At 47.4% G+C, this 27,065-nt stretch overlaps 1 protein-coding gene across 1 annotated transcript in view; it reads left to right on the plus strand.

The window, feature by feature from the left end:
- Positions 1–27,065, plus strand: part of cep112 (centrosomal protein 112) — a 154,931-nt gene that overhangs the window by 39,534 nt on the left and 88,332 nt on the right. The window contains exons 12-13 of the mRNA XM_065010955.1: positions 6,286–6,393; positions 16,293–16,475. Of these exons, the coding sequence (XP_064867027.1) occupies positions 6,286–6,393; positions 16,293–16,475 (291 nt within the window). The remainder of the gene's footprint in view (positions 1–6,285; positions 6,394–16,292; positions 16,476–27,065) is intronic.

The following is a 27,065-nucleotide window of genomic DNA, read 5'->3' on the forward strand; positions in this document are numbered from 1 at the left end:
TAATGTGTCCCTGAACAAAGGGGGTTCAAAAGTAACAGTATCTGGTGTGGCCATCAGCTGCATTAAGTACTGCAGTGCATCTCCTCCTCATGGACTGCACCAGATTTGCCAACTCTTGATGTGAGATGTTACCTCACTCTTCCACCAAGGCACATGCAAGTTCCCGGACATTTCGGGGGGGAATGGCCCTAGCCATCCAACAGGTCCCAGACCTGGTAAATGGGATTGAGATCCGGGCTCTTCGCTGGCCATGGCAGAACACTGACATTCCTGTCTTGCAGGAAATCACACACAGAATGAGCAGTATGACTGGTGGCATTGTCATTCTGGATGAGCCTGCAGGAGGGGTACCACATAAGGGAGGAGGATGTCTTCCCTGTAACGCACAGCGTTGAGATTGCCTGCAATGACAACAAGCTCAGTCCGATGATGCTGTGACACACCGCCCCAGACCATGACGGACCCTCCACCTCCAAATCGATCCCGCTCCAGAGTACAGGCCTCGGTGTAACGCTCATTCCTTTGACGATAAACGCAAATCCGACCATCACCCCTGGTGAGACAAAACCGCGACTCGTTAGTGAAGAGCACTTTTTGCCAGTCCTATCTGGTCCAGCGACAGTGGGTTTGTGCCCATAGTCCTGAGTTTTTGTAACTGTGACCTTAATTGCCTACCGTCTGTAAGCTGTTAGTGTCTTAACGACCGTTCCACAGGTGCATGTTCATTAATTGTTTATGGTTCATTGAACAAGCATGGGAAACAGTGTTTAAACCCTTTACAATAAAGATCTGTTTAGTTATTTGGATTTTTACGAATTATCTTTGAAAGACAGGGTCCCGAAAAAGGGACGTTTTGCAGTGTCCTTCCAGATGTCTGTTTAGTGCCGTGTCCTTCCAGTTGTCTGTTTAGTGCAGTGTCCTTCCAGTTGTCTGTTTAGTGCAGTGTCCTTCCAGTTGTCTGTTTAGTGCAGTGTCCTTCCAGTTGTCTGTTTAGTGCAGTGTCTTTTCAGTTGTCTGTTTAGTGCCGTGTCCTTCCAGTTGTCTGTTTAGTGCAGTGTCCTTCCAGTTGTCTGTTTAGTGCAGTGTCCTTCCAGTTGTCTGTTTAGTGCCGTGTCCTTCCAGTTGTCTGTTTAGTGCAGTGTCTTTCCAGTTGTAGGTTTAGTGCAGTGTCCTTCCAGTTGTCTGTTTATTGCAGTGGCCTTCCAGTTGTAGGTTTAGTGCAGTGTCCTTCCAGGTGTAGGTTTAGTGCAGTGTCCTTCCAGTTGTCTATTTAGTGCAGTGTCCTTCCAGTTGTAGGTTTAGTGCAGTGTCCTTCCAGTTGTCTGTTTAGTGCAGTGTCCTTCCAGTTGTAGGTTTAGTGCAGTGTCCTACCAGTTGTCTGTTTAGTGCAGTGTCCTTCCAGTTGTAGGTTTAGTGCAGTGTCCTTCCAGTTGTCTATTTATTACAGTGTCCTTCCAGTTGTCTGTTTAGTGCTGTGTCCTTCCAGTTGTTGGAGGGATGTATAATTTCTGATGTTGTCTTTGTAGTGTTTCCTTTGTCCGCCAAGGGCTCGCTGACTTTCCTTCAACTAGAAGTACATGATCTGTTTCGGGAGGCGTGAGTTGGGCATCCGGATCACACAACCTGTCCAATTAGAGTTGGGTTTGTAATATATATATATTTATTTTAATTTTATTTCACCTTTATTTAACTAGGCAAGTCAGTTTAGAACAAATTCTTATTTACAATGACGGCCTAGGAACAGTGGGTTAACTGCCTTGTTCAGGGGCAGAACGACAGATTTATCAGGTCGGGGATTGGATCCATCAACCTTTCAGTTACTGGCCCAACGCTCTAACGACCAGTAGTGGTGATGCTGTTTATTCTGGCCTCCTCCAGCACGCTGGCCTTGGTCGTCAGCTTTAGACCAGGAGTTTAGTTTACATACACATAGACACATGCACATCTCTTCCATCGTCTCTGACCCTAGTGTGCCCTCTCACACACTTCCCCTGTCCCCTCTCTTTCCTATCTCGTCAACACAGAGAGTGGAGGCTGGATGACAAACAGACAGTGATCAAACCAAGACAATGCCGATGACTGCAGGCCCGTCTCACTCACACACACACACACACACACACACACACACACACACACACACACACACACACACACACACACACACACACACACACACACACACACACACACACACACACACAGCCTGGCCACAGATGCACAGGGGCGCCATGCTGGCTGCACACAGATTCTTCTGTCTCTCATTCTCTCCCTCTCTTTCTCTCTCCTTCTTGCTCTCTCTCGTTCATGCTCTCTCTGTCTTTCCCTCTCTCTCACAGCTGGTTTAAACATGTTCCTTTTAGGGCCCTCTATTTGTGATCAGCTGCATTATCTTCACAGAGTGCTAGGTGGCAAAATATGAGAAAAGCAAAGAATGATTCTATGTTCCCATAAATTGAAATCCCACTGTGTGATTTTTACAGACAGTTCTTATCATTTTAATGAACAATTTAAAGTGGCCTGAGTTAACAATCCTACAGTGTTTAGTTCTATCACTAAAGCCCTTGACTTTGACCTGTGTGTGTGTGTGTGCGTGCGTGCGTGCGTGCGTGCGTGCTGTGTGGGCCAGGTAGTATATATATGTGGAGTGGGCCGGGTGGTATATATGTGGAGTGGAGTGGGCCGGGTGGTATATATGTGGAGTGGAGTGGGCCGGGTGGTATATATGTGGAGTGGAGTGGGCCGGGTGGTATATATGTGGAGTGGAGTGGGCCGGGTGGTATATATGTGGAGTGGGCCTTTAATTATTTGGTGGTATATATGTGGAGTGGGCCGGGTGGTATATATGTGGAGTGGAGTGGGCCGGGTGGTATATATGTGGAGTGGGAGTGGTTTCACCAGATAGGCTGTAATTGGGGGTGGTATTTGTTAGGGGTGTGGAGTGGGCCGGGTGGTATATATGTGGAGTGGGCCGGGTTGTCACGCCTTGGTCTTAGTATTTTGTGTTTTCTTTAATTATTTGTTTAGGCCAGGGTGTGACATGGGGTTATTGTATTTTCGGGTGGTATTGGGGTTTGTAGTATTTGGGATATGTGGAGTGGGCGGGTGGAGTGGAGTGGGTGTTGTATAGGCTTGAGTGGGCCGGGTGGTATATATGTGAGGCGGTTCTCAATCAGAGTCAGGTGATTGGAGTGGGCGGGTGGTATATATGTGGAGTCAGGTGGTATATATTGTCTCAGGTGGATTGGGAACCGTATTTAGGTAGCCTGGGTTTCACTTTGTATTTCGTGGGGTGATTGTTCCTGTCTCTGTGTAGTTTCACCAGATAGGCTGTAATTAGGTTTCACGTTCCATTTGTTATTTTGTATTTGTAAGTTATTTCATGTATCGGGTGGTATATATTTCAGGTGGTATATTCATTAAAGACATGAGTAACCACCATGCTGCATTTCGAGTCCGGGTGGTATATATGTCTCAAGTGGTATATATTTCCGGGTGGTACAATGTGGACGGTGGGTGGTATATATGTGGAGTGGGCCGGTGGTATATATATGGACGGGGGTGGTATATATGTGGAGTGGGCGGGTGGTATATATGTGGAGGTGGTATATATGTGGAGTGGGCCGGGTGGTATATATGTGGAGTGGGCCGGGTGGTATATATGTGGAGTGGGCGGGTGGTATATATATGGATGTGGAGTGGGCCGGGTGGTATATATGTGGAGTGGGGGTGGTATATATGTGGAGTGGGCCGGGTGGTATATATGTGGAGTGGGCCGGTGGTATATATGTGGAGTGGGGTGGTATATATGGAGTGGGCGGGTGGATGTGGGCCGGGTGGTATATATGTGGAGTGGGCCGGGTGGTATATATGTGGAGTGGGCCGGGTGGTATATATGTGGTGGTATATGTGGAGTGGGCCGGGTGGTATATATGTGGAGTGGGCAGGGTGGTATATATATGGAGTGGGCCGGGTGGTATATATGTGGAGTGGGTGGTATATATGTGGTATAGTGGGCAGGGTGGTATATATGTGGAGTGGGGTGGTATATATGTGGAGTGGGCCGGGTGGTATATATGTGGAGTGGGCCGGGTGGTATATATGTGGAGTGGGAGTGGGTGGTATATATGTGGAGGTGGTATATATGTGGAGTGGGCCGGGTGGTATATATGTGGAGTGGGCCGGGTGGTATATATATGGAGTGGGCCAGGTGGTATATATGGAGTGGGCCAGGGTGTATATATGTGGAGTGGGGTGGTATATATGTGGAGTGGGCCAGGTGGTATATATGTGGAGTGGGCAGGGTGGTATATATGTGAGTGGGGGTGGTATATATGGAGTGGGCCGGGTGGTATATATGTGAGTGGGCCGGGTGGTATATATGTGGAGTGGGCCGGGTGGTATATATGTGGAGTGGGCCGGGTGGTATATATGTGGAGTGGGAGTGGTGGGCCGGGTGGTATATATGTGGAGTGGGTGGGCCGGGTGGTATATGTGGAGTGGGCCGGGTGGTATATATGTGGAGTGGGCCGGGTGGTATATATGTGGAGTGGGCTGGTGGGTGGGCCGGGTGGTATATATATGGAGTGGGCCAGGTGGTATATATGGAGTGGGCCGGGTGGTATATATGTGGAGTGGGCCGGGTGGTATATATGTGGAGTGGGCCGGGTGGTATATATGTGGAGTGGGCCGGGTGGTGGAGTGGGCCAGTGGTATATATGTGGAGTGGGCCAGGGTGGTATATATATGGAGTGGGGTGGTATATATGTGGAGTGGGTGGTATATATGGAGTGGGGGGTGGTATATATGTGGAGTGGGAGGGTGGTATATATGGGTGGGGGGGTGGTATATATGTGGAGTGGGCCGGGTGGTATATATGTGGAGTGGGCGGGTGGTATATATGTGGAGTGGGCCGGGTGGTATATATGTGGAGTGGGTGGTATATATGTGGATAGTGGTGGTGGAGTGGGCCGGGTGGTATTGATGGTTAGATGGAGTGGGCCAAGGTGGTATATATGTGGAGTGGGCCAGGTGGTATATATATGGAGTGGGCCGGGTGGTATATCAAGTGGTATATATATGGAGTCGGGTGGTAAATGTGGAGTAGGCCAAGTGGTATATATATGGAGTGGATGGAGTCACAATTAGTCTATGGAGTTCTATTTCACTGGGCCGCTGTTCAACACTTGGCAGAATGTGGGCTGTGGATTATTGAGAGATAACTAATCGATGCAGACTTAGCTGTAAACGAAGTGAGAGAGAACTACAGAGTGTGAGCACTTCTGGGCAGAGTGTGTGTGGGCTTCATTGACAGAGCACGTGTTACATTGTGAACAGTGGAGATGTTCTGTGCTAATTAGTATGTTACTGTAGGCCCTTAACATGGAACTTATTGACATTGTGTGGGTGGGAATATCATAAAATAGACATACAGTGGGCCTAACTGACAGCACCATGGGCAGTCACACTCCTCCTCTTCCCCCTATCCTTATCCCTCCTTTTACTCTCCTCCTCCTCTCCCCAGCGATCCCCTGGACTCCCGATCTTCCATCTCTCTCTATCCTCGTCTCACATCAAAGTCATGAGAGAGCATCAATCTTCTCTGCATCCTCCCCCTCTCTCTTTTTCTCTCATCCATCTCTTTACATCTCTTTCTATCTCCATTTCGCCCTATCTTTAAGAATATAAGAAAGCATCTAGTCTGTCCTCTGTCTGTCCTCTGTCTTTCTGTCTGTCCTCTCTTTCTCTCTCTCTCTCTCTCTCTCTCTCTCTCTCTCTCTCTCTCTCTCTCTTTCTCTCTCTCTCTCTGTCTCTCTCTCTCTCTCTCTCTCTCTCTCTCTCTCTCTCTCTCTCTCTCTGTGAGTGTTATGTTGGTGTTAAACTGTATCGATAGGGTTGTGTCTAAATGGATTACTTCTCATGTTAAAAGCTTTCACTCCGCTGGATGCCGTTTAAAGAAACGTGTCTGTCCTATTGTGAGTGTAGAATATAAAGACTCACAGCACCATGCGGAACAGAAACTGTCGCTGCAGTTCAAAGGATGTTTTCACATAATAACAGAATGAATCACAACATATTGCCATAGTGCCATTCTCTCACCTGTCTGTAGATAAGTCATTGGGAAAGATCTCTTCTTTTCTATGTAAATGGACAGTTGTCTGTGCCAGGATGTCACTGAGTAACCTCTCATTACTTTCTCCATAGATTTCTCTCGCTCTCTCTGAGCATGGAACATATGTTGCTATTGTCATTGAGAATCACAGAGTGATCTTTCTCTCCCTCCTGTAGATGGATAAGGTGGAGGAGGATCTGACCCGCTCCAAGTCCCTAAGAGAGAAACAGGCCAAGGAGTTCTCCTACCAAGTGGAGGAGCTCAAACAGAAATACGAACAGCAGGTCAGTGGGTGAGAGGAGAGAGGGGGACTTGATACTGTTATGTTTTTGCCCAAAAATGTCTTGTTTAAACTTTAAGCATTTCCTATAATTTTGGGATGAATTAATTGAATATGTATTTGTGTATTTGAATACGGGGACATTCTGACATCATCCTCTACATGAGCCATCTGTATTGCCTCATCACAAAAGACACAGATGATATTCAACAGATATTTGTGGTCTTAATCAACTATTAAACCCCCAATGGAAAACTCTGATTCAATCTGTGTTCGGCTCATACCGTCGTCTTATCTTCCAGCCCCATCAGTTTCCTCTGATTAGAAATCTCCAAACCATTTTCCTTTTCTATTGAAATCTAACTCGCTGATATAAAGTCTACTTTTATGAGGAGGAAATTGAATTAACCCACTGGAATGTCCATTATCTGGTGGAAATGTTGGGATTGTATGAAGAATTGGAGACACCATTCCCCTTAATTGCTGTTCAGTTTAGCCTCTTTGGAGCTGTGAAGTGAACCACCATGCCAAGCGGTGTCATCGGTGGAAACGACTAAACACACTGGGACCATTACATGTTTACACAGCATACTGTATATGTAGCCTATGTTTTAACTTGGTGTATGAGTTGAAAAACAGATGTTTTTAATATCACCTTTGTGTCGGCTACTATGTCCAATGAGTAATATTCAGTATTGTTGTGAGCCAACCTCATATCTGTGACACTAGAGAGTCCACTTATTCTCAGTGTATCCAGTCACTAACTAGGGTATCATCTGTGATTACAGTGTGTGTCAAAGACATGATTGATTTCCCGAGCTCTTTAAAAAAATACATCTATCTCTCCACCTCCCGCCTAATAACCATCCCGACTCTCATTCCCCACGCGCAGACAGACTAGCGTATCTCTCCACCTCCGCCTAATAACCATCCCGACTCTCATTCCCCACGCGCAGACAGACTAGCGGATCTCTCCACCTCCCGCCTAATAACCATCCCGACTCTCATTCCCCACGCGTAGACAGACTAGCGGATCTCTCCACCTCCCGCCTAATAACCATCCCGACTCTCATTCCCCACGCGCTGTTCAGACAGACTAGCGGGGCCTAATAACCATCCCGACTCTCATTCCCCACGCAGTAGACAGACTAGCCCACCTCCTGCCTAATAACCATCCCGACTCTCATTCCCCACGCGTAGACAGACTAGCGGATCTCTCCACCTCCTGCCTAATAACCATCCCGACTCTCATTCCCCACGCGTAGACTCTCATTCCCCACGCGTAGACAGACTAGCGGATCTCTCCACCTCCTGCCTAATAACCATCCCGACTCTCATTCCCCACGCGCAGACAGACTAGCGGATCTCTCCACCTCCTGCCTAATAACCATCCCGACTCTCATTCCCCACGCGCAGACAGACTAGCGGATCTCTCCACCTCCTGCCTAATAACCATCCCGACTCTCATTCCCCACGCGCAGACAGACTAGCGGTGCGTGTCACTCGCTCCAGATGTTTTGGAGTGGAGGATATGAGAGCAATGTTGTGGTGGCAAATAGAGTAATGGGTTTCCGTTTCCGATTTGGTCCGTGGTGGAATGGTCGGTTTGAGGTTGCGCCTTTCCTAATAATCTCTCGATACAGGGGTTATTGAAGTTTGAATATAATCGTATTGTGAATTCTCCTTTTATTTATTTAAAATCCACATAAAATGTCCATTAAAGTGAGGAGCAGAAGTGGAGCTCAGTTGAAGATGTGAAAGGGTTTTCACAAAACATTGTAGTAGTGACAATTGCGTTTCAGTCCTACCATTAAATAGTCTGTCGTCAAAAGCAGGATTTTATCCTAGTTGTAATATTCCATTGTTTGTGTGTCAGTGTTGCTGAATCTGAAACATCTGAAAATGTTTACTGGGATGTAAATATCATAATCCCTTTTAAATGGAGAACAGTATGTATGTGACAGAAGGGGTCAAGGACAATTACCAGAGTTCTGAAAATATTTAAGTGAAGATAATCAACACTAACCAAGGGAAGGAAATGAAAGAAAGGCAGAGGCATCTATTTCATACTATAAGCATTTGGCGTCATTATCTTCAGCGATACACCGAGAGAAACATCTCTCTGTCCCAGTACATCAGCCCTCTGTGCTAATGCCACATTTGGTGTCACTCATCGGTGACGTCCACCTCAGAGATAAAGAGAGCAGAAGAGTGGAGAGAGAGAGAGAGATTTGGAGCGTATAGAAAGAGTCTTGTGTCTGTCTGATGTGTATTTCCCAATTGCATGTTCCCTTGTAGTGAGATTGGTGTCTCGGGGTCACCAGGTCAAGTTTGCCCATTGAACCAATCACAAAGGGACATTCCACTGAGGTCACATCAGTGAGAGTTTTAAAAGAGGCTCCATGTATAGAGGAGTTGTTTCCCTCTGACCTCCAGGTCATTAGGACGTCACGCCGGCCCTTCACAGCCCTGCTCCTTGACGTTGAACTGACGTAGGGAGGTCATAAGGCTGTTATAGATGGTGGCGTAACCCCCGACCCCATGGAAACCCCTAATCTGTCCTGCTCCTCAGATATTTGGTGACAACAAATGACACAAAGTCTAGGTCTAGTAAACGCATCCACACACTGAAACGCTCATAGACACAGAAACACCAACACGTACACACACAGGGCACCCTTCTACACTCCCCACTGTGAATAATCGAGTTCTTCCCTGTCCCCTTCTCGTCACCCTGCTGAGGCCAGACAGTTCTCCCTCTCCCCTTCTCGTCACCCTGCTGAGGCCAGACAGTTCTCCCTCTCCCCTTCTCGTCACCCTGCTGAGGCCAAACAGTTCTCCCTCTCCCCTTGTCGTCACCCTGCTGAGGCCAAACAGTTCTCCCTCTCCCCTTCTCGTCACCCTGCTGAGGCCAAACAGTTCTCCCTCTCCCCTTTTCGTCACCCTGCTGAGGCCAAACAGTTCTCCCTCTCCCTTCTCGTCACCCTGCTGAGGCCAAACAGTTCTCCCTCTCCCCTTCTCGTCACCCTGCTGAGGCCAAACAGTTCTCCCTCCCCTTCTCGTCACCCTGCTGAGGCCAAACAGTTCTCCCTCTCCCCTTCTCGTCACCCTGCTGAGGCCAAACAGTTCTCCCTCTCCCCTTCTCGTCACCCTGCTGAGGCCAAACAGTTCTCCCTCTCCCCTTCTCGTCACCCTGCTGAGGCCAAACAGTTCTCCCTCTCCCCTTCTCGTCACCCTGCTGAGGCCAAACAGTTCTTCCTCTCCCCTTCTCGTCACCCTGCTGAGGCCAAACAGTTCTTCCCTCTCCCCTTCTCGTCACCCTGCTGAGGCCAAACAGTTCTCCCTCTCCCCTTCTCGTCACCCTGCTGAGGCCAGACAGTTCTCCCTCTCCCCTTCTCGTCACCCTGCTGAGGCCAGACAGTTCTCCCTCTCCCCTTCTCGTCACCCTGCTGAGGCCAAACAGTTCTCCCTCTCCCCTTCTCGTCACCCTGCTGAGGCCAAACAGTTCTTCCCTGTCCCCTTCTCGTCACCCTGCTGAGGCCAGACAGTTCTCCCTCTCCCCTTCTCGTCACCCTGCTGAGGCCAGACAGTTCTCCCTCTCCCCTTCTCGTCACCCTGCTGAGGCCAAACAGTTCTTCCCTGTCCCCTTCTCGTCACCTTGCTGAGGCCAAACAGTTCTTCTCTTGCCCCTTCTCGTCACCCTGCTGAGGCCAAACAGTTCTCCCTCTCCCCTTCTCGTCACCCTGCTCAGGCCAGACAGTTCTTCCCTGTCCCCTTCTCGTCACCCTGCTGAGGCCAGACAGTTCTCTTCCCCCTTCTCCTCGCTGAGGTTTGGGGTAACCCTCCTGGGGCAACAGCAGCGGTGTCCCGTTACCGCACTGTCTCTCTCCCGATTCTCAGCCTGTCCAGTCCTGTCACACACCCCCTAGTCCTCTGTTAGCAGCTCTACTGTGCCACTACACCCAGGCCCATCTCAATGACAGGAGCCACTCAGTGTGTCACGCCCTGGTCTTAGTATTTTGTGTTTTCTTTATTATTTTGGTCAGCCCAGGGTATGACATGGGTTTATTGTGGTGTATTTTGTCTTGGGGTTTTGTTAGGTATTGGAATTGTGGCTTAGTGGGGTTTTCTAGCATAGTCTATGGCTGTCTGGAGTGGTTCTCAATCAGAGGCAGGTGTTTATCGTTGTCTCTGATTGGGAACCATATTTAGGCAGCCATATTCTTTGAGTGTTTCGTGGGTGATTGTTCCTGTCTCTGTGTTTGTTTGCACCAGATAGGCTGTATAGGTTTTCACGTTACGTTTGTTGTTTTTGTATTGTTCGTTTTTTCATCGTCATTAAACATGTATCAAGAATACCACGCTGCATTTTGGTCCGACTCTCCTTCACCGCAAGAAAACCGTAACAGAATCACCCACCACAACAGGACCAAGCGGCGTGGTGACAGGCAGCGGTAGCAGGAGCAACAAAGTTTGGAGTATACGACTTGGGAGGAAATAGACAGGTGGGCGGTCGACCCAGGGAGAGTGCCAGAGCCCGCCTGGGATTCGCTGGATCAGTGCGAAGAGGGTTATAGGAGAATGGAGTTGGAGAGACAAGCACGGCAACGCGGACGGAAGCCCGAGAGTCAGCCCCAAAAATGTCTTGGGGGGGCTCAGGAGATTGTGGCAGAGTCAGAGTTCAGACCTGAGCCAACTCCCCCTGTTTATCGTGAGGAGCCAAGGAGGAGACCAGAACCAGAGCCGGTGTTGGAGGTGAGCGAAGCAGAGACTGTGAAGGAGTTAATGGGGAAATTGGAGGAGAGAGTTATGAGGGAGTTGCTGTGTTGGTGCTTTAGGCACGGAATTCGCCCGACGGAGCGTGTCGGGGATTTGATGGCACCTGGGTCAGCGCTCCATACTCGTCCTGAGGTGCGTGTTAGTCGGCTGGTGAAGATTGTGCCAGCCTCACGCACTAGGCCTCCTGTGCACCTCCCTAGCCTTGCACGTCCTGTGCTAGCCCTGCTCTCAAGCTCTCCAGTACGCCTTCACGGTCCGGTCCATCCTGTGCCACCTCCACACACCAGTCCTCCGGTGGCAGCTCCCCGCACCAGGCTTCCTGTACATGTTCTCGGCCCAGTACCACCAGTGCCAGCACCAGGCCTTCAGTGCGCCTCGCCTGTTTAGCGCTGCCAGAGCCTTCCTCCTCTCAGCGCTGCCGGAGTCTCCCGCCTGTTTAGCGCTATCAGAGCCTTCCTCCTCTCCAGCGCTGCCGGAGTCTCCCGCCTGTTTAGCTCTGCCAGAGCCTTCCTCCTCTCCAGCGCTGCCGGAGTCTCTTTCCTGTTTAGCGCTGCCAGAGCCTTCCTCCTCTCCAGCGCTGCTGGAGTCTCCTGCCTGTTCAGCGCAGCCAGAGCTGCCAGTCTGCATGGAGCAGCCAGAGCTGCCAGTCTGCATGGAGCAGCCAGAGCTGCCAGTCTGCAGGGAGCAGCCAGAGCCACCAGTCAGCATGGAGCAGCCAGAGCCGCCAGTCAGCATGGAACAGCCAGAGCTGCCAGGATCTGCCAGACCCGCCAGTCAGCCAGGATCCGCCAGTCAGCCAGGATCCGCCAGTCAGCCAGGATCTGCCGGAACCGCCAGTCAGCCTGGATCTGCCAGAACCACCAGCCAGCCAGGATCTGCCAGAGCCAACTACCTGCCTGAGCTTCCTCTCAGTGCTGAGCCTCCCCTCAGTGCTGAGCTTCCTCTCAGTACTGTGCTACCCCTCAGTCCCGAGCTACCCCTCAGTCCCGAGCTACCCCTCAGTCCCGAGCTGCCCTTCAGTCCAGTGGGGTCCTTGGTGAGGGCTACTAGGCCAAGGTCGGTGGCGAGGGTCGCCTATCTAAGGACGCGAGGGAAATGGACTAAGACTTTGTTGGAGTGGGGTCCACGTCCTGCGCCGGAGCCGCCACCGTGGACAGACGCCCACCCGGACCCTCCCCTATGGGTTTAGGTGTGCGGCCGGGAGTCCGCACCTTGGGGGGGGGGGGTTCTGTCACGCCCTGGTCTTAGTATTTTGTGTTTTCTTTATTATTTTGGTGAGGCCAGGGTATGACATGGGTTTATTGTGGTGTATTTTGTCTTGGGGTTTTGTTAGGTATTGGGATTGTGGCTTAGTGGGGATTTCTAGCATAGTCTATGGCTGTCTGGAGTGGTTCTCAATCAGAGGCAGGTGTTTATCGTTGTCTCTGATTGGGAACCATATTTAGGCAGCCATATTCTTTGAATTTTCGTGGGTGATTGTTCCTGTCTCTGTGTTTGTTTGCACCAGATAGGCTGTATAGGTTTTCACGTTACGTTTGTTGTTTTTGTATTGTTCGTTTTTTCATCGTCATTAAACATGTATCAAGAATACCACGCTGCATTTTGGTCCGACTCTCCTTCACCGCAAGAAAACCGTAACACAGTGACAGGACGCAGGCTGTTCTGTAACACCGTCTCTCTTGACTCACTCAGTGACAGGACGCAGGCTGTTCTGTAACACCGTCTCTCTTGACTCACTCAGTGACAGGACACAGGCTGTGCTGTAACACCGTCTCTCTAGACTCACTCAGTGACAGGACACACACTGTTCTGTAACACCGTCTCTCTTGACTCACTCAGTGACAGGACACAGGCTGTGCTGTAACACCGTCTCTCTAGACTCACTCAGTGACAGGACACAGGCTGTTCTGTAACACGGTCTCTCTTGACTCACTCAGTGACAGGACGCATGCTGTTCTGTAACACCGTCTCTCTTGACTCACTCAGTGACAGGACACAGGCTGTTCTGTAACACCGTCTCTCTTGACTCACTCAGTGACAGGACACAGGCTGTGCTGTAACACCGTCTCTCTAGACTCACTCAGTGACAGGACACACACTGTGCTGTAACACCGTCTCTCTAGACTCACTCAGTGACAGGACACACACTGTTCTGTAACACCGTCTTTCTCTAGACTCACTCAGTGACAGGACACACACTGTGCTGTAACACCGTCTCTCTAGACTCACTCAGTGACAGGACACACACTGTTCTGTAACACCGTCTCTCTAGACTCACTCAGTGACAGGACGCAGGCTGTTCTGTAACACCGTCTCTCTAGACTCACTCAGTGACAGGACACACACGGTTCTGTAACACCGTCTTTCTCTAGACTCACTCAGTGACAGGACACACACTGTGCTGTAACACCGTCTCTCTAGACTCACTCAGTGACAGGACACACACTGTTCTGTAACACCGTCTCTCTAGACTCACTCAGTGACAGGACGCAGGCTGTTCTGTAACACCGTCTCTCTCTAGACTCACTCAGTGACAGGACACACACTGTGCTGTAACACCGTCTCTCTAGACTCACTCAGTGACAGGACACACACGGTTCTGTAACACCGTCTTTCTCTAGACTCACTCAGTGACAGGACACACACTGTTCTGTTACACCGTCTCTCTAGACTCACTCAGAGACAGGACACACACTGTGTAGTTGTTCTCCCAGGCCCTCTCCTGCTGTGTCGTGGCCACACCGGCCCCTTTAAGAGCCTCTGGACCCAGAAGCCCTTTCTTCAGCAAGTCTGTGACGTAACTAGGATGTTTGGGTGTCTCCACAATCCCTCTCTCCCTCTCTCTTTCTCTCTCTCTCCTCATCCTCTGCCTCCTTTCGTAATGTTACTTGTTTGAAAACAGATCTAGCTCGGCCTTCCTGTCCACCTCCAAACCCCCTCTCTCTCTCTCAAAACCAAAACCCTGAAATGAAATCAGGACGGTCACACGAAACAGTAAGCCAATGCTTCCCCACTTGTCTCTCCTGTCGTCAGGTGTCACGCTGTTGTTGTAGTTTTGCGTAGGAATTAGCCACCTATCAGTCAGCCCATCAGACTCTGACATGCTGTGGAGATATGAATTATGATCTGTGGCGTGATTCTGCATGACTGTGAAATCCAGTTGCTGGATATGATTGGGTCTCTATTATATTACTGAATGAATTATATTATAGTGAATGGAATTGAATTACAGAGCAGATGTCATGCATTAACTCTGTGGGAGCAGCAAAGCCGAACATCTCCAATGACAATAACACGGAAGATGGCCAGGCCGGTCTCACACAATGCTTTGTTTGTGTTTGTGGTCAACTGTCTAAGAGGATTTTGCTCTAGAAATGAGCTGTGGGATGTCTTTCTGAAAACTACTGTTTATGTCCCAAGTGTGTGAGTATGTGTGTTTATTAGTGTGTGTTTAGTAGTGTATGTGTGTGTGTTTTGGTAGAATGTATACATACTAACTAATTCCTTACAAATGTAGATGTGCGACAGCAATAGAAGAAACACAGAGAAACTCCAGGTAAAACATTGTATTCAGTTATCCCTCCCTTTACAGTTTTCAAATCTACCTAAACGCAAGTAGTGAGGAAACCCTGAAATCCTGCGTGGCTAATAGAAGTGTCTTTTGTGGCCTTCACTGAGTGAGGAATCCAGCCTCCTGTCGATATACCCATTCATCACCAGAATAGCATTAGTCTAAGCGTAAGCAGTGTCTGGAGCTTGGGGCTAAACCTGTGGGCTAAACCTGTGGGCTGGGACTAGGGCTCTCTGCCTAGTCTCTGTCTGTCTGTCTGTCTGTCTGTCTGTCTGTCTGTCTGTCTGTCCTATCTGTCTGTCCTATCTGTCTGTCCTATCTGTCTGTCCTATCTGGCCCAGGTAGGGTGCCGGGGGAGCACAATGTGTGGAGGATTAGCTTCAGAGCTGGGCCCCAGCCCATGGCCCCTGCTGGCCTTTCACAGCCCCGGCAGGGGAGCACACCGTGGGGATGGGACAGGGTCATGGGTACCCCGCCTTGGGGGTGTGAGAGCAGAGAGAGCGGAGCCTGGGAAAAAAGCAGACACTGGCGGTGCTTGGGCTTTAGCGTTCTCAGCACTCCACCACCAGGCTTTACCTCACAGCAGGTGACTTGTCTCAGATCCGCTAGGCTAGCAGAGCTAACGCTGCAGAGTGGAGCTGTCTGTGGACACTGGGATAGCCTAGCTCAACTGACTGACAGCATGGTATGTTTGTAAAGGGGTTCTTTCTTTTGGACATTTCTTTTGTATTTTTCCCCGTCTCTTTTTTCTTTTAGGTTTTCTGTTAATTCCATCAGACGATGACTCACTGTCTCAGTGTGTTGGTTGGGGCAGCATTTCTGTTGGTCTGCTTGTGGGAAGCTTTTTGTTATTTCGTCCTCTAAATACTCTCTCGTTGTCAGCATAGACCTGTACAGCTACGATCATATGGCGGCGATAGGCAACCAAATCTGAAAGCAAACACTGATTTGATTCTTCTGCAGCAGTCTGTCGGACTCTGAATGAATACGATGACAGGTTGAAGTAACATGTTCCATCTCCTCTCCGCTTTTTGTAGATTTCTCCCCTCCGAAGTTTGTTCCTGTCTTCCTTCTCCTCACGTCCTCTGAGTGGGGCGTAGTATAATGATGATAGGCATCGCCCTTACTAAGCCCATTTCCCCGCGCTGTGAGACTCATAGCATGGGGCGAGGGTAGCTCCTCTAGTAGCCAGATGGCTAACCCCTCACAGCCTCTCTGCATAGACAGCCCAGGCTAACTGCTCATTTATATGCTGATAGGAGAGGGGCGACAGGAGTCCCATTTGGAGAGAGAGAGCGAGCGATAGTGGGATGGAAACAGTGTGAGGTAATAATGATGTAAAGAATTGCATTATGTCGTGGAGTCATCGAGTCGTGAGGCAAGAGACAAACTTTCTCTTTTTTTTGGTCCTGTCCTTTGTGCAACGGCGGGGCGCATTGGAGTATGGGGAGGGATGGAAGGGATGTATGGGTGGATTGATGGACAAATCGTCATGACGACAGGGCTGGGGCTGATTGTAGTCTTCTTCCTCTCACCTCCTGTTGTCCAATCAGATGTGCGAGCAGCGTGCAGGGCAGGAGCAGGAGAGGATGCGTCTACAGCAGCATTACAGCACGGAGAGGGACAATCTGGTCCAGCAGCGCCAGCAGGAGGTGGGCACCATGGAGAGGGAGGCGCGGGCCGCCCTGCACCAGCACCAGCACCAGACCCAGGAGTGGAGGCAACACGACGCCCAGGTAGGAGGTCTCACTACTCTCCTCTGGTCCGCACCGCTCTCCCGCAGGTTCTCTCCTGGTCACCATTTTGTTTAGCCATTAACGTTCTGTGGTGCTGGGCTTTCAAAAACGCTGCGAGTACTACTTTCTCACCTGCTGCTAGGTGCGATTTCTGAGCAGAATTTGTTTTGTAGGGGTGCAGGTGTGTGTGAGCGGAAAGGAAAGAATCTCGAATTCTTATTTAAATCCTAAATTATTTTATTTGCGAAATAAAATAGGAAGGACCGTTGTTGTAGGAAGGACTGCAAATTAATGGAAAAGTTAAATGCCGATTAAACCGAAATAAATTAATATTATCACACAGTGCTAACTTCTAATGCGGTTCTGTATTTCTTTCCTGGTTTCGCGGCAGGGTTCCGTGCTAGAAGTGAAAAGACTTGAAACGCCTGGAAACCACAGGTTGCCAGATAAAGGAAAGGAAGGCTCTTGGTCGCTGTGCAGTACCTCTGGCCTTTTATTCCCCAAACCCTGGGTTGCATTTCTCTCCTTTCTTTCCCTGGTTCACCGGGGTCGGTATCAGCCATGTATCAGCCACATACGGCGAGTGCCCTGTAATCCCCCTACGGAGGAACAGGCTGTACATGGCATTCTCCCCTCACCGCAGGTAGCCATCTCCCTCCCATAAGCACCAGTTACTTTCCCATTACAACAACACACTACCGCTACAATGGCTATATGACATTTGGCGCTATTTTGATGGAGTCCCCAATCCCCAAGCCTATTTAACACTTGTGATTCCAGCAGGTTTTCTCTCCCTGCAGCCCTGCTCCACTCTCTTCCCTCCATCTCCCCTCTCCTCGCCGCTTCTCCTGCCTGGCTAGCATGGAGACGCTGTGGGAAGCCATTTGACAGAGCAGCCCCCGTCCGGGGATGTATTTGACTCCTCAAGCCTCCAGATGAAATGTAGAATGTCAGCATGGCGAGGGCTTGTTTATTGGCTCCTGGCTGGAGACTAGGGGTCCAGCCGTGCACATTCAGTATTTTTGGACATTTGGACAAACGGCGACTCTCAAATGTTTTTGCAGCAAACGGCGGACACAGATGGTTCCCAGGTTACACAACTGTGTACGAACAACAGAACCAAATGGAATTTCACCGTTAAGATTATTATTAATCGTTAAGATTATTATTCTTTTTAAGAAGTAGGTCTAGTATGAATTAGTATAGGCCTAGATTTAAAAGCATTTAGACTTAAATGGGGAATAAAATAAATATATTGTCTTTACTATTTGATATTATTGGTCAAAAATTAATTCATAGAAATATGATTAGAACTATATAAACTGTAGCATTTCAAGGTCAAACAGTGTAATGTTTTAGAAACATTGTTATTTGATGTTCATCCACTCCATACATTTGACAGTAAGACAGGGTTATGTGTACAGTACGCACTGTTCTATATGGCAGAGGTGACCGTTTCCATATGGCCTGCTCCTTTCAGTGGAGGAAAACATCTCCCTCCTCATACACAGCTACCCTGAACACACTCTCTCAACTATGATTTGAGGTATCTGTTGGCATCCACTCTACTATTCTGGTTAGTCTGTCTGTCTCTGCCATGGCCATCGCTCGACCATACGATTATGTGGAGCCACAACGAGCCACAACGCACCTCAAAATCTCCCCTCCCCCAATGAAAATAAATAAAACCAAAGTTCTCTCTGTGGTTCAGGTTCTTGGAGAGCAGCAGTTGGGCTCCAGAATGTACGTATGTTATTTGTATTTATTTATTTAACCCTTATTTGACCAGGTAAGTTGACTGAGAGCACATTCTCATCTACGGTAAGGACCTGGGGAATAGTTACAGTTAATGGGGGGGATGAATGAGCCAATTAGAAAGATTATTTTTTTTACATCACTTTAGGTCCCATATTATGAAGTAGGTTTGCATTACCATAGACGTTTACCCCTTTGAAACTCTGTCATACAGATGGAAATAAATGGGGGATTCAACCTCCACAGATTCTGAAAAGTCTTGAGAGTTTTGAAAGAGGAATGTTGAAAGAGTATTTTGTTGAAGCATCCAGAATATATGAACGCTTTCTGAAACTGGCAAGCATAGATTAAATGCACTACTTAATTCCTACTACTTAGTACTTTTCACTATTGTGAGGCTTAAGTAGTATTCAACATTCCATCAAGCGACTCACCCACACTATCTTGTGTGTGAGGAAGACAGACAATGGAATCTGTCCCGATGTGACTGCCAGGATTTGGGAATCAACTCCTGGCGAGGTGATTGGATCCAGGCCCTGCTTTCCCGCTCTTCCTTCTCTTCCTGGAATCTCTGGAAGGATTGTGTTGCTCACTTACTCTCTCTCTTCCTGACTATGGAAAGCTGGCAGAGGGAGCGGATGTCAGCCACACGTCGTGAGGATGAGTAATCCCGACTCATCCACTTCACATGGTAGGATGAGTCTAATAAATAGGCTGGCCTCCACCCCACCCAACCAGTTGGGAAGGACAACAAATGAGTCGTGGTCAACATGGAGGAGGAGGAGGAGATGCATGAGGAAGAGGAGAAGGAGATGCAGCAGGAGGTGGTGGAGCACAAGAGTTCTCTGTCCTGGCCTCATCACCACTTGTTGTTATCCAGGATACTCTGCTGGCGCCCCTTCCCTGACCAACTGTCTGTGTTACCCTGCTAAATAAAGGCCTAGAGTCTGGACAAGGAGAGCTCAATTAAAGAGATCAATTAAAGAAACATTTTTTTATTTTTTTTAACCTTTATTTAACTAGGCAAGTCAGTTAAGAACAAATTCTTATTTTCAATGACGGCCTAGGAACAGTGGGTTAACTGCCTGTTCAGGGGCAGAACGACAGATTTGTACCTTGTCAGCTCGGGGGTTTGAACTTGCAACCTTCCGGTTACTAGTCCAACGCTCTAACCACAAGGCTACGCTGCCGCCCCAAAGAAACATTGCAGAAGTGGAGAAAGTAAAAGTTGTACGTCCATTATGATATTCTGAGAGAGCAACTTGAAATATATAACAAGGCAATTAGAAATGCCAGACGGACTCATTTTTCTAACTTGATCACAATGAATCAGAATTAATCCAGAGTGCTCTTCTCCACCATTGATGACCTGATAAATCCTACCCCCTCAAATCTATGTGAATTTTCCCCCAACATCTAAATGTGATACGTTTGCGGAGATAAAATCAGTCAAGTAAGACCTGATGATACGTTTTGTGCCCTAGCCTACCACGTAAAGGCACTATGGACATGCATTATGTTGTCATCGAGTCACATTTAGTATTTTCCAATCTATAGAACACTATTTTACATACAGCAGGTTTTTAAAGGACCAAAGAGTTTGGTCTGCATCGTTTTTAGTGATATCACAATTTAAGCCTTCTACCTGCCTTCTGGATCCTATCCCCACCACCTTCTTCAAAACTGGTTTTAATTGCATATCTGAAGAAGTGCAAACTATTGTTAATCACTTCCTGTTCACAGATACTATTTCCACTGTGCCAAAAACTGCTGTGTGGAAACCGCTTCTGAAGAAGTCATGTAGATTCTGCGGCTCCTAGCAATTTTCGCCAAATCTCCAACCTTCTATTCTGAAACAACATTCAGGATAAATTCGTTTTCAAACAGCAAAATATTTTTGGGGTGCCAACTGTGTTTTTAAAAAAAAAAATAGAATGTGTTTTTTGTGCCCACCACAGCACAGAGACCGCCTTAAAGTGGTAAAGGATTTTAGCGCCAACACAGATGCCAAACAGCTCTCTGTCCTTCAGTTTATATATGTTACCCCTTGGCAGCGTTATCAGAACGCACAGCATTGATTTTCACTGCTACGCAGACGATTCACCGGTTTTATTGTCTCTGCACTAGCTGTCTGGGAGTTTTACAATTCATTTTAAGATTCTTCTATTGGTTTTTAAATCAATCCACGATTCTGCCCCTCAATACATGTCAGACATGCTTTTAAGTTATGTACCCAGTAGTTTCCTCAGAGTGAGTTTGCCGATCGGCATCTCAAAACCTCGATGAGCCAATGTTTTGGATGAAATCATCAGCAAAATGAACAGTTGCATGCAACTTCCATACACCATCGCACAACCGGTTGAAGTCGAGAGGTTTCTTTGCCACCAATGGGTTCCCAAATACGAATGGATCAATGGACAGCACCCACATCGCCATAAAAGCACCATCCCAAAAGGAATTCAACTATGTGGACAGAAAAGGCTTCCACTCACTTAATATGGAGGTTATGTGATGTTCAAAAGATGCTGCTGCATGTGGTGGCCAGGTGGAACACACAACTCATTCATTCTGCAGAACAGCAATGTTGGCCTATACACCTACAGGATGGAACTGTTGAGGATGGCTTATTGGTGACTGTTGCCTACTCATTTGAAATATATTTGCTATTGCAGGCCGTCATTGTAAATAACAATTTGTTCTTAACTGACTTCACTAGTTAAATAAAGGTTATATAAAAAACGTTTTCTTTTTTTAAAATAAATCAACTTGAATTGTCCTGCAACTTGAAATGAGCTTTGTGCAGTGACCGTACTGTTTAAATGAGCTTTGTGCAGTGACAGTACTGTTTAAATGAGCTTTGTGCAGTGACCGTACTGTTTAAATGAGCTTTGTGCAGTGACAGTACTGTTTAAATGAGCTTTGTGCAGTGACAGTACTGTTTAAATGAGCTTTGTGCAGTGACAGTACTGTTTAAATGAGCTTTGTGCAGTGACAGTACTGTTTAAATGAGCTTTGTGCAGTGACTGTTTAAATGAGCTTTTGTGCAGTGACTGTTTAAATGAGCTTTGTGCAGTGACTGTTTAAATGAGCTTTGTGCAGTGACAGTACTGTTTAAATGAGCTTTGTGCAGTGACAGTACTGTTTAAAAGCTTTGTGCAGTGACAGTACTGTTTAAATGAGTGTAGCAGTGCTTTGTGCAGTGACAGTACTGTTTAAATGAGCTTTGTGCAGTGACAGTACTGTTTAAATGAGCTTTGTGCAGTGACAGTACTGTTTAAATGAGCTTTTGTGTGACAGTGCCATTTAAATGACAGTGACAGTACTGTTTAAATGAGAGCTTTGTTTAAATGAGCAGTGACAGTACTGTTTAAATGAGCTGTTTAAATGAGCTTTGTGCAGTGACAGTACTGTTTAAATGAGCTTTGTGCAGTGACAGTACTGTTTAAATGAGCTTTGTGCAGTGACAGTACTGTTTAAATGAGCTTTGTGCAGTGACAGTACTGTTTAAATGAGCTTTGTGCAGTGACAGTACTGTTTAAATGAGCTTTGTGCAGTGACCGTACTGTTTAAATGAGCTTTGTGCAGTGACAGTACTGTTTAAATGAGCTTTGTGCAGTGACAGCTTTGTGCAGTGACAGTTTAAATGAGCTTTGTGTGCAGTGACCAGTACTGTTTAAATGAGCTTTGTGCAGTGACAGTACTGTTTAAATGAGCTTTGTGCAGTGACCAGTACAGTTTAAATGAGCTTTGTGCAGTGACAGTACTGTTTAAATGACAGTGCTGTTTAAATGAGCTTTTTGTGCAGTGACCGTACTGTTTAAATGAGCTTTGTGCAGTGACAGTACTGTTTAAACAGTGACTGTTTAAATGAGCTTTGTGCAGTGACAGTGCTGTTTAAATGAGTGACAGTACTGTTTTGTGCAGTGACAGTGCTGTTTAAATGAGCTTTGTGCAGTGACAGTACTGTTTAAATGAGCTTTGTGCAGTGACAGTACTGTTTAAATGAGCTTTGTGCAGTGACAGTACTGTTTAAATGAGCTTTGTGCAGTGACAGTACTGTTTAAATGAGCTTTGTGCAGTGACAGCTTTGTGCAGTGACAGTACTGTTTAAATGCAGTGACTTTGTGCAGTGACAGTACTGTTTAAATGAGCTTTGTGCAGTGTTTAAACAGTAGTACTGTTTAAAATTAGCTGTTTTTGTGCAGTGACAGTACTGTTTAAATGAGCTTTGTGCAGTGACAGTACTGTTTAAATGAGCTTTGTGCAGTGACAGTGCCGTTTAAATGAGCTTTGTTTACTGTTTAAATTTTGCAGTGTGTTTAAATGAGCTTTGTGCAGTGACCTGTTTAAATGAGCTTTGTGCAGTGACCTTTTGTGGCTGCAGTGGTGTTTGCTGTATCATCAACTCATGAGGAAATAATTATTTGAAGATTGGTGTGATGCTGGGTTGGGAGTTTGGAGTTGGCGTCCAACACACAGAGGGATTAATCCCAAATCCTCCTCCTCAGCCTTGGGGTCATCATTGTGATGCTTTTATCATCCAAAACCTTCAACTGGGCTTTTGCCACGTTCATAGTCCTCCATTTCAACCATTATCTTTGAAGATGAAAGGATGAGCTTTAAAAGCAGCATCAGTTGCCAGTCCGTGCAGCCAGGACAGCAGCTCTCAGTAAATGTGTTCGCCTGCAGCCTGGACAGCAGCTCTCAGTAAATGTGTTCGCCTGCAGCCTGGACAGCAGCTCTCAGTAAATGTGTTCGCCTGCAGCCTGGACAGCAGCTCTCAGTAAATGTGTTAATCTGCAGCCTGGACAGCAGCTCTCAGTAAATGTGTTCGCCTGCAGCCTGGACAGCAGCTCTCAGTAAATGTGTTCGCCTGCAGCCTGGACAGCAGCTCTCAGTAAATGTGTTAATCTGCAGCCTGGACAGCAGCTCTCTGTAAATGTGTTCGCCTGCAGCCTGGACAGAAGCTCTCAGTAAATGTGTTCGCCTGCAGCCTGGACAGCAGCTCTCAGTAAATGTGTTCGCCTGCAGCCTGGACAGCAGCTCTCAGTAAATGTGTTCGCCTGCAGCCTGGATAGCAGCTCTCAGTAAATGTGTTCGCCTGCAGCCTGGACAGCAGCTCTCAGTAAATGTGTTCGCCTGCAGCCTGGACAGCAGCTCTCAGTAAATGTGTTCGCCTGCAGCCTGGACAGCAGCTCTCAGTAAATGTGTTAGCCTGCAGCCTGGATAGCAGCTCTCAGTAAATGTGTTCGCCTGCAGCCTGGACAGCAGCTCTCAGTAAATGTGTTAATCTGCAGCCTGGACAGCAGCTCTCAGTAAATGTGTTCGCCTGCAGCCTGGCTCTGCAGCCTGGACAGCAGCTCTCAGTAAATGTGTTCGCCTGCAGCCTGGACAGCAGCTCTCAGTAAATGTGTTCGCCTGCAGCCTGGACAGCAGCTCTCAGTAAATGTGTTCGCCTGCAGCCTGGACAGCAGCTCTCAGTATATGTGTTCGCCTGCAGCCTGGACAGCAGCTCTCAGTAAATGTGTTAATCTGCAGCCTGGACAGCAGCTCTCAGTAAATGTGTTCGCCTGCAGCCTGGACAGCAGCTCTCAGTAAATGTGTTCGCCTGCAGCCTGGACAGCAGCTCTCAGTAAATGTGTTCGCCTGCAGCCTGGACAGCAGCTCTCAGTAAATGTGTTCGCCTGCAGCCTGGACAGAAGCTCTCAGTAAATGTGTTCGCCTGCAGCTCTGTGCTGCTCTGTTAGCCGATCAGCGGCACAGGAGGGTGGAAGAGAGCCCCATTAGAGAGACCGAGAGAGAGTTACAGAGAGAGGGAAACACACACAGACACACTCCCTCATCAAACACACTCTCAAGAGACACGCAGTCCTCTCTGTCCCCAAACACAGTCCATATTCTGGTGCAATACTCATGTTTTCTCTTGTTTTTAAACCTAATGAATAGTTTTGTCAGTGTTCTGACTCTCTGCCACGGCACAGTGGATCTGTCCTCTCCTCAAGCAGCTGGATATTTAAATGGATTAACTGTTGTTGTTTAGGGGTAATATGTATTTCACTTAGTTAGTGCTGTTGTTTCTCATGCTTTGAGGACATTGGAGTCTGTTTCCTTATTAGTCCGTCCAAAGAATTCCACTTCAGAAACTACACCAACATTCCAAATGAATTTAAGCCTTGTTGTCCTGAACAACAGAAACGTGATCATTCTATTGGCTCGTTCTTACAGCGACTTCACTCAACTCATTTTTATGGCTAATTCCGTTTCCCCCCTCCTCTCGCGTCCTGACAACGTCTTTTCTGAGAAACATCTGGACTTCAAACAGCATGGAAGAGAGTCAGATCCTCAGAGGGGTCTCTCCTTAACACTGTGATGGACTAAATAATCACCCTGGCAAAACTTTCAAATGACTTTTTCTCCCAGTAAGTGATTAACAAGACAGGGAGAAATGAAGGGCCTGATGACAGGGTGAGTCTGAGCTGAGGAAGGGTGTCTGATGAGAGAGAAGACGGCACAACAGGCAGCTGGACAAGAACGCTGTGTCTTGGGGGGGTCTGTCTCTCTCTCTGCCTTGTAATTGAATGATTGATCAGTTCCCTATAGATGGTTTTGTCAGGCCAGCCCTTGCTTCCCTTCCTCCCAGACGTCCTATAGCCATTGGGCTCTGTCTGTTGTTGAGTTGACACATCAGTGGGTTGGTTAGAGTTATGTTTGTGATGTTTGCATGTTGATTAGATCACATCTTTTTGTGATTGAGGTAGGACTGCTTGAAGTTTCACTTTCACATGTCTCATGCGGACACAGAGAGATCAATGGCTGACGTTCGTTGTGTGTTGTAGTACCTAAGTCATTAGATTGCAGATTACATTCAGCTCCACATTTTGATTTCTTAGAAGCTTTGCAATTAGAAATTATTTTCTGAGAGTGGGTGGGAATTTGGAGTAGGGGTAGCTATTGTTTTTAAATCTCGTCCACTTGTCACATGCCACAAATGAGCTTGTTTCCAACTGCAGCTGTCCCTTATTTTCCCTGTCTCCCTCCCCCTTTCTCCCTATTGATGTTCAGTCCAAGCTCAGACAGATGTGGTCTCCACTCCAGATTGGCTCTTTCTGTCTCTCTGTCTTTTGTTCTCTCTATCCCCTATCCATTCATATATTTGAATATTGGATTTTATCTATTTAATTTCAATTTTTTTCCATTTCCTCACCTCAAATCTATTCTTGCCGCTTCAGGTGATTTAGTATAACCTCATACAACAAACGACTTAACATTCATACTATTCAACATGTATTTAATCACACATTCTATGTCAGCATGGTGAGAGGAAGCTGTCATGAAGAGTAGGACTGTTGGACTAAATTGACACCCTTCAGTTCAGAATGCTATTATGCACCTGCTGCAACAATACTAGGCAGTCCTTTTATTTCCAACTTTTGTTTCAGTAGCCTATATGTTATTAGCCTTTATGTTGTTAGCCTATATGATATTAGCCTTTATGTTGTTAGCCTTTATGTTGTTAGCCTTATGTTGTTAGCCTATATGTTGTTAGCCTTTATGTTGTTAGCCTTTAAGTTGTTAGCCTATATGTTGTTAGCCTACATGTTGTTGTTGTTAGCCTATATGTTATTAGCCTTTATGTTGTTAGCCTTTATGTTGTTATCCTACATTTTGTTAGCCTATATGTTGTTAGCCTACATGTTGTTAGCCTTTATGTTGTTAGCCTATATGTTGTTAGCCTATATGTTGTTAGCCTATATGTTGTTAGCCTATATGTTGTTAGCCTATATGTTGTTAGCCTATATGTTATTAGCCTTTATGTTGTTAGCCTTTATGTTATTAGCCTTTATGTTGTTAGCCTTTATGTTGTTAGCCTTTATGTTGTTAGCCTTTATGTTGTTATCCTACATGTTGTTATCCTACATGTTGTTAGCCTACATGTTGTTAGCCTACATGTTGTTAGCCTACATGTTGTTAGCCTATATGTTGTTAGCCCATATGTTATTTCCCAAACATATTAAAGTTGTAGGGAAGAGGGATCAGCCAGACGAGTTGAAGAGGGAATTCTACATTAAAGGCTGTTCAGGGACCTGTTCTAATAGCTGCCTGCCCTTGAAGTCATGTGGACCATCATGCCTGGCACTGTTTATGGCTGTCTCTCTCTCTCTGTATGTGTGTGTTCGTGTGTGAGTTTGTGCGTATCCTCCTATTTTTCTGTGTTGTCTGTCTCTGTGTGTGAGGGTGTGTGACACAGCCATGGCATCTGGGTGTTGTGGTGATGCAGCCTTTGATGTCTCTGTGAGATTTTCCACCAAAAAAAAGACTTCAGACGCTTTCTGCTCTAATTGCCATGTGACTGAAGCCATAACGAGAGAGAACCTCAATGTCCTGGGATGCCCGGGTGTCTGTGGAGAGAGAGAGGGGAAGGGACAGTAGAATGTGTCTGTGGAGAGAGAGAGGGGAAGGGACAGTACAGGGTGTCTGTGGAGAGAGAGGGGTGTAGGGACAGTAGAGGGTGTCTGTGGAGAGAGAGGGGAAGGGACAGTAGAGGGTGTCTGTGGAGAGAGAGGGGAAGGGACAGTACAGGGTGTCTGTGGAGAGAGAGGGGAAGGGACAGTAGAATGTGTCTGTGGAGAGAGAGGGGAAGGGACAGTACAGGGTGTCTGTAGAGAGAGAGGGGAAGGGACAGTAGAGGGTGTCTGTGGAGAGAGAGGGGAAGGGACAGTAGAATGTGTCTGTGGAGAGAGGGGAAGGGACAGTAGAGTGGAGAGAGAGGGGAAGGGACAGTAGGTGTCTGTGGAGAGAGGGGAAGGGACAGTAGAGGGTGTCTGTGGAGAGAGA

This window comes from Oncorhynchus nerka, linkage group LG26, assembly GCF_034236695.1.
Source record: "Oncorhynchus nerka isolate Pitt River linkage group LG26, Oner_Uvic_2.0, whole genome shotgun sequence".
Lineage (NCBI taxonomy): Eukaryota > Metazoa > Chordata > Actinopteri > Salmoniformes > Salmonidae > Oncorhynchus > Oncorhynchus nerka.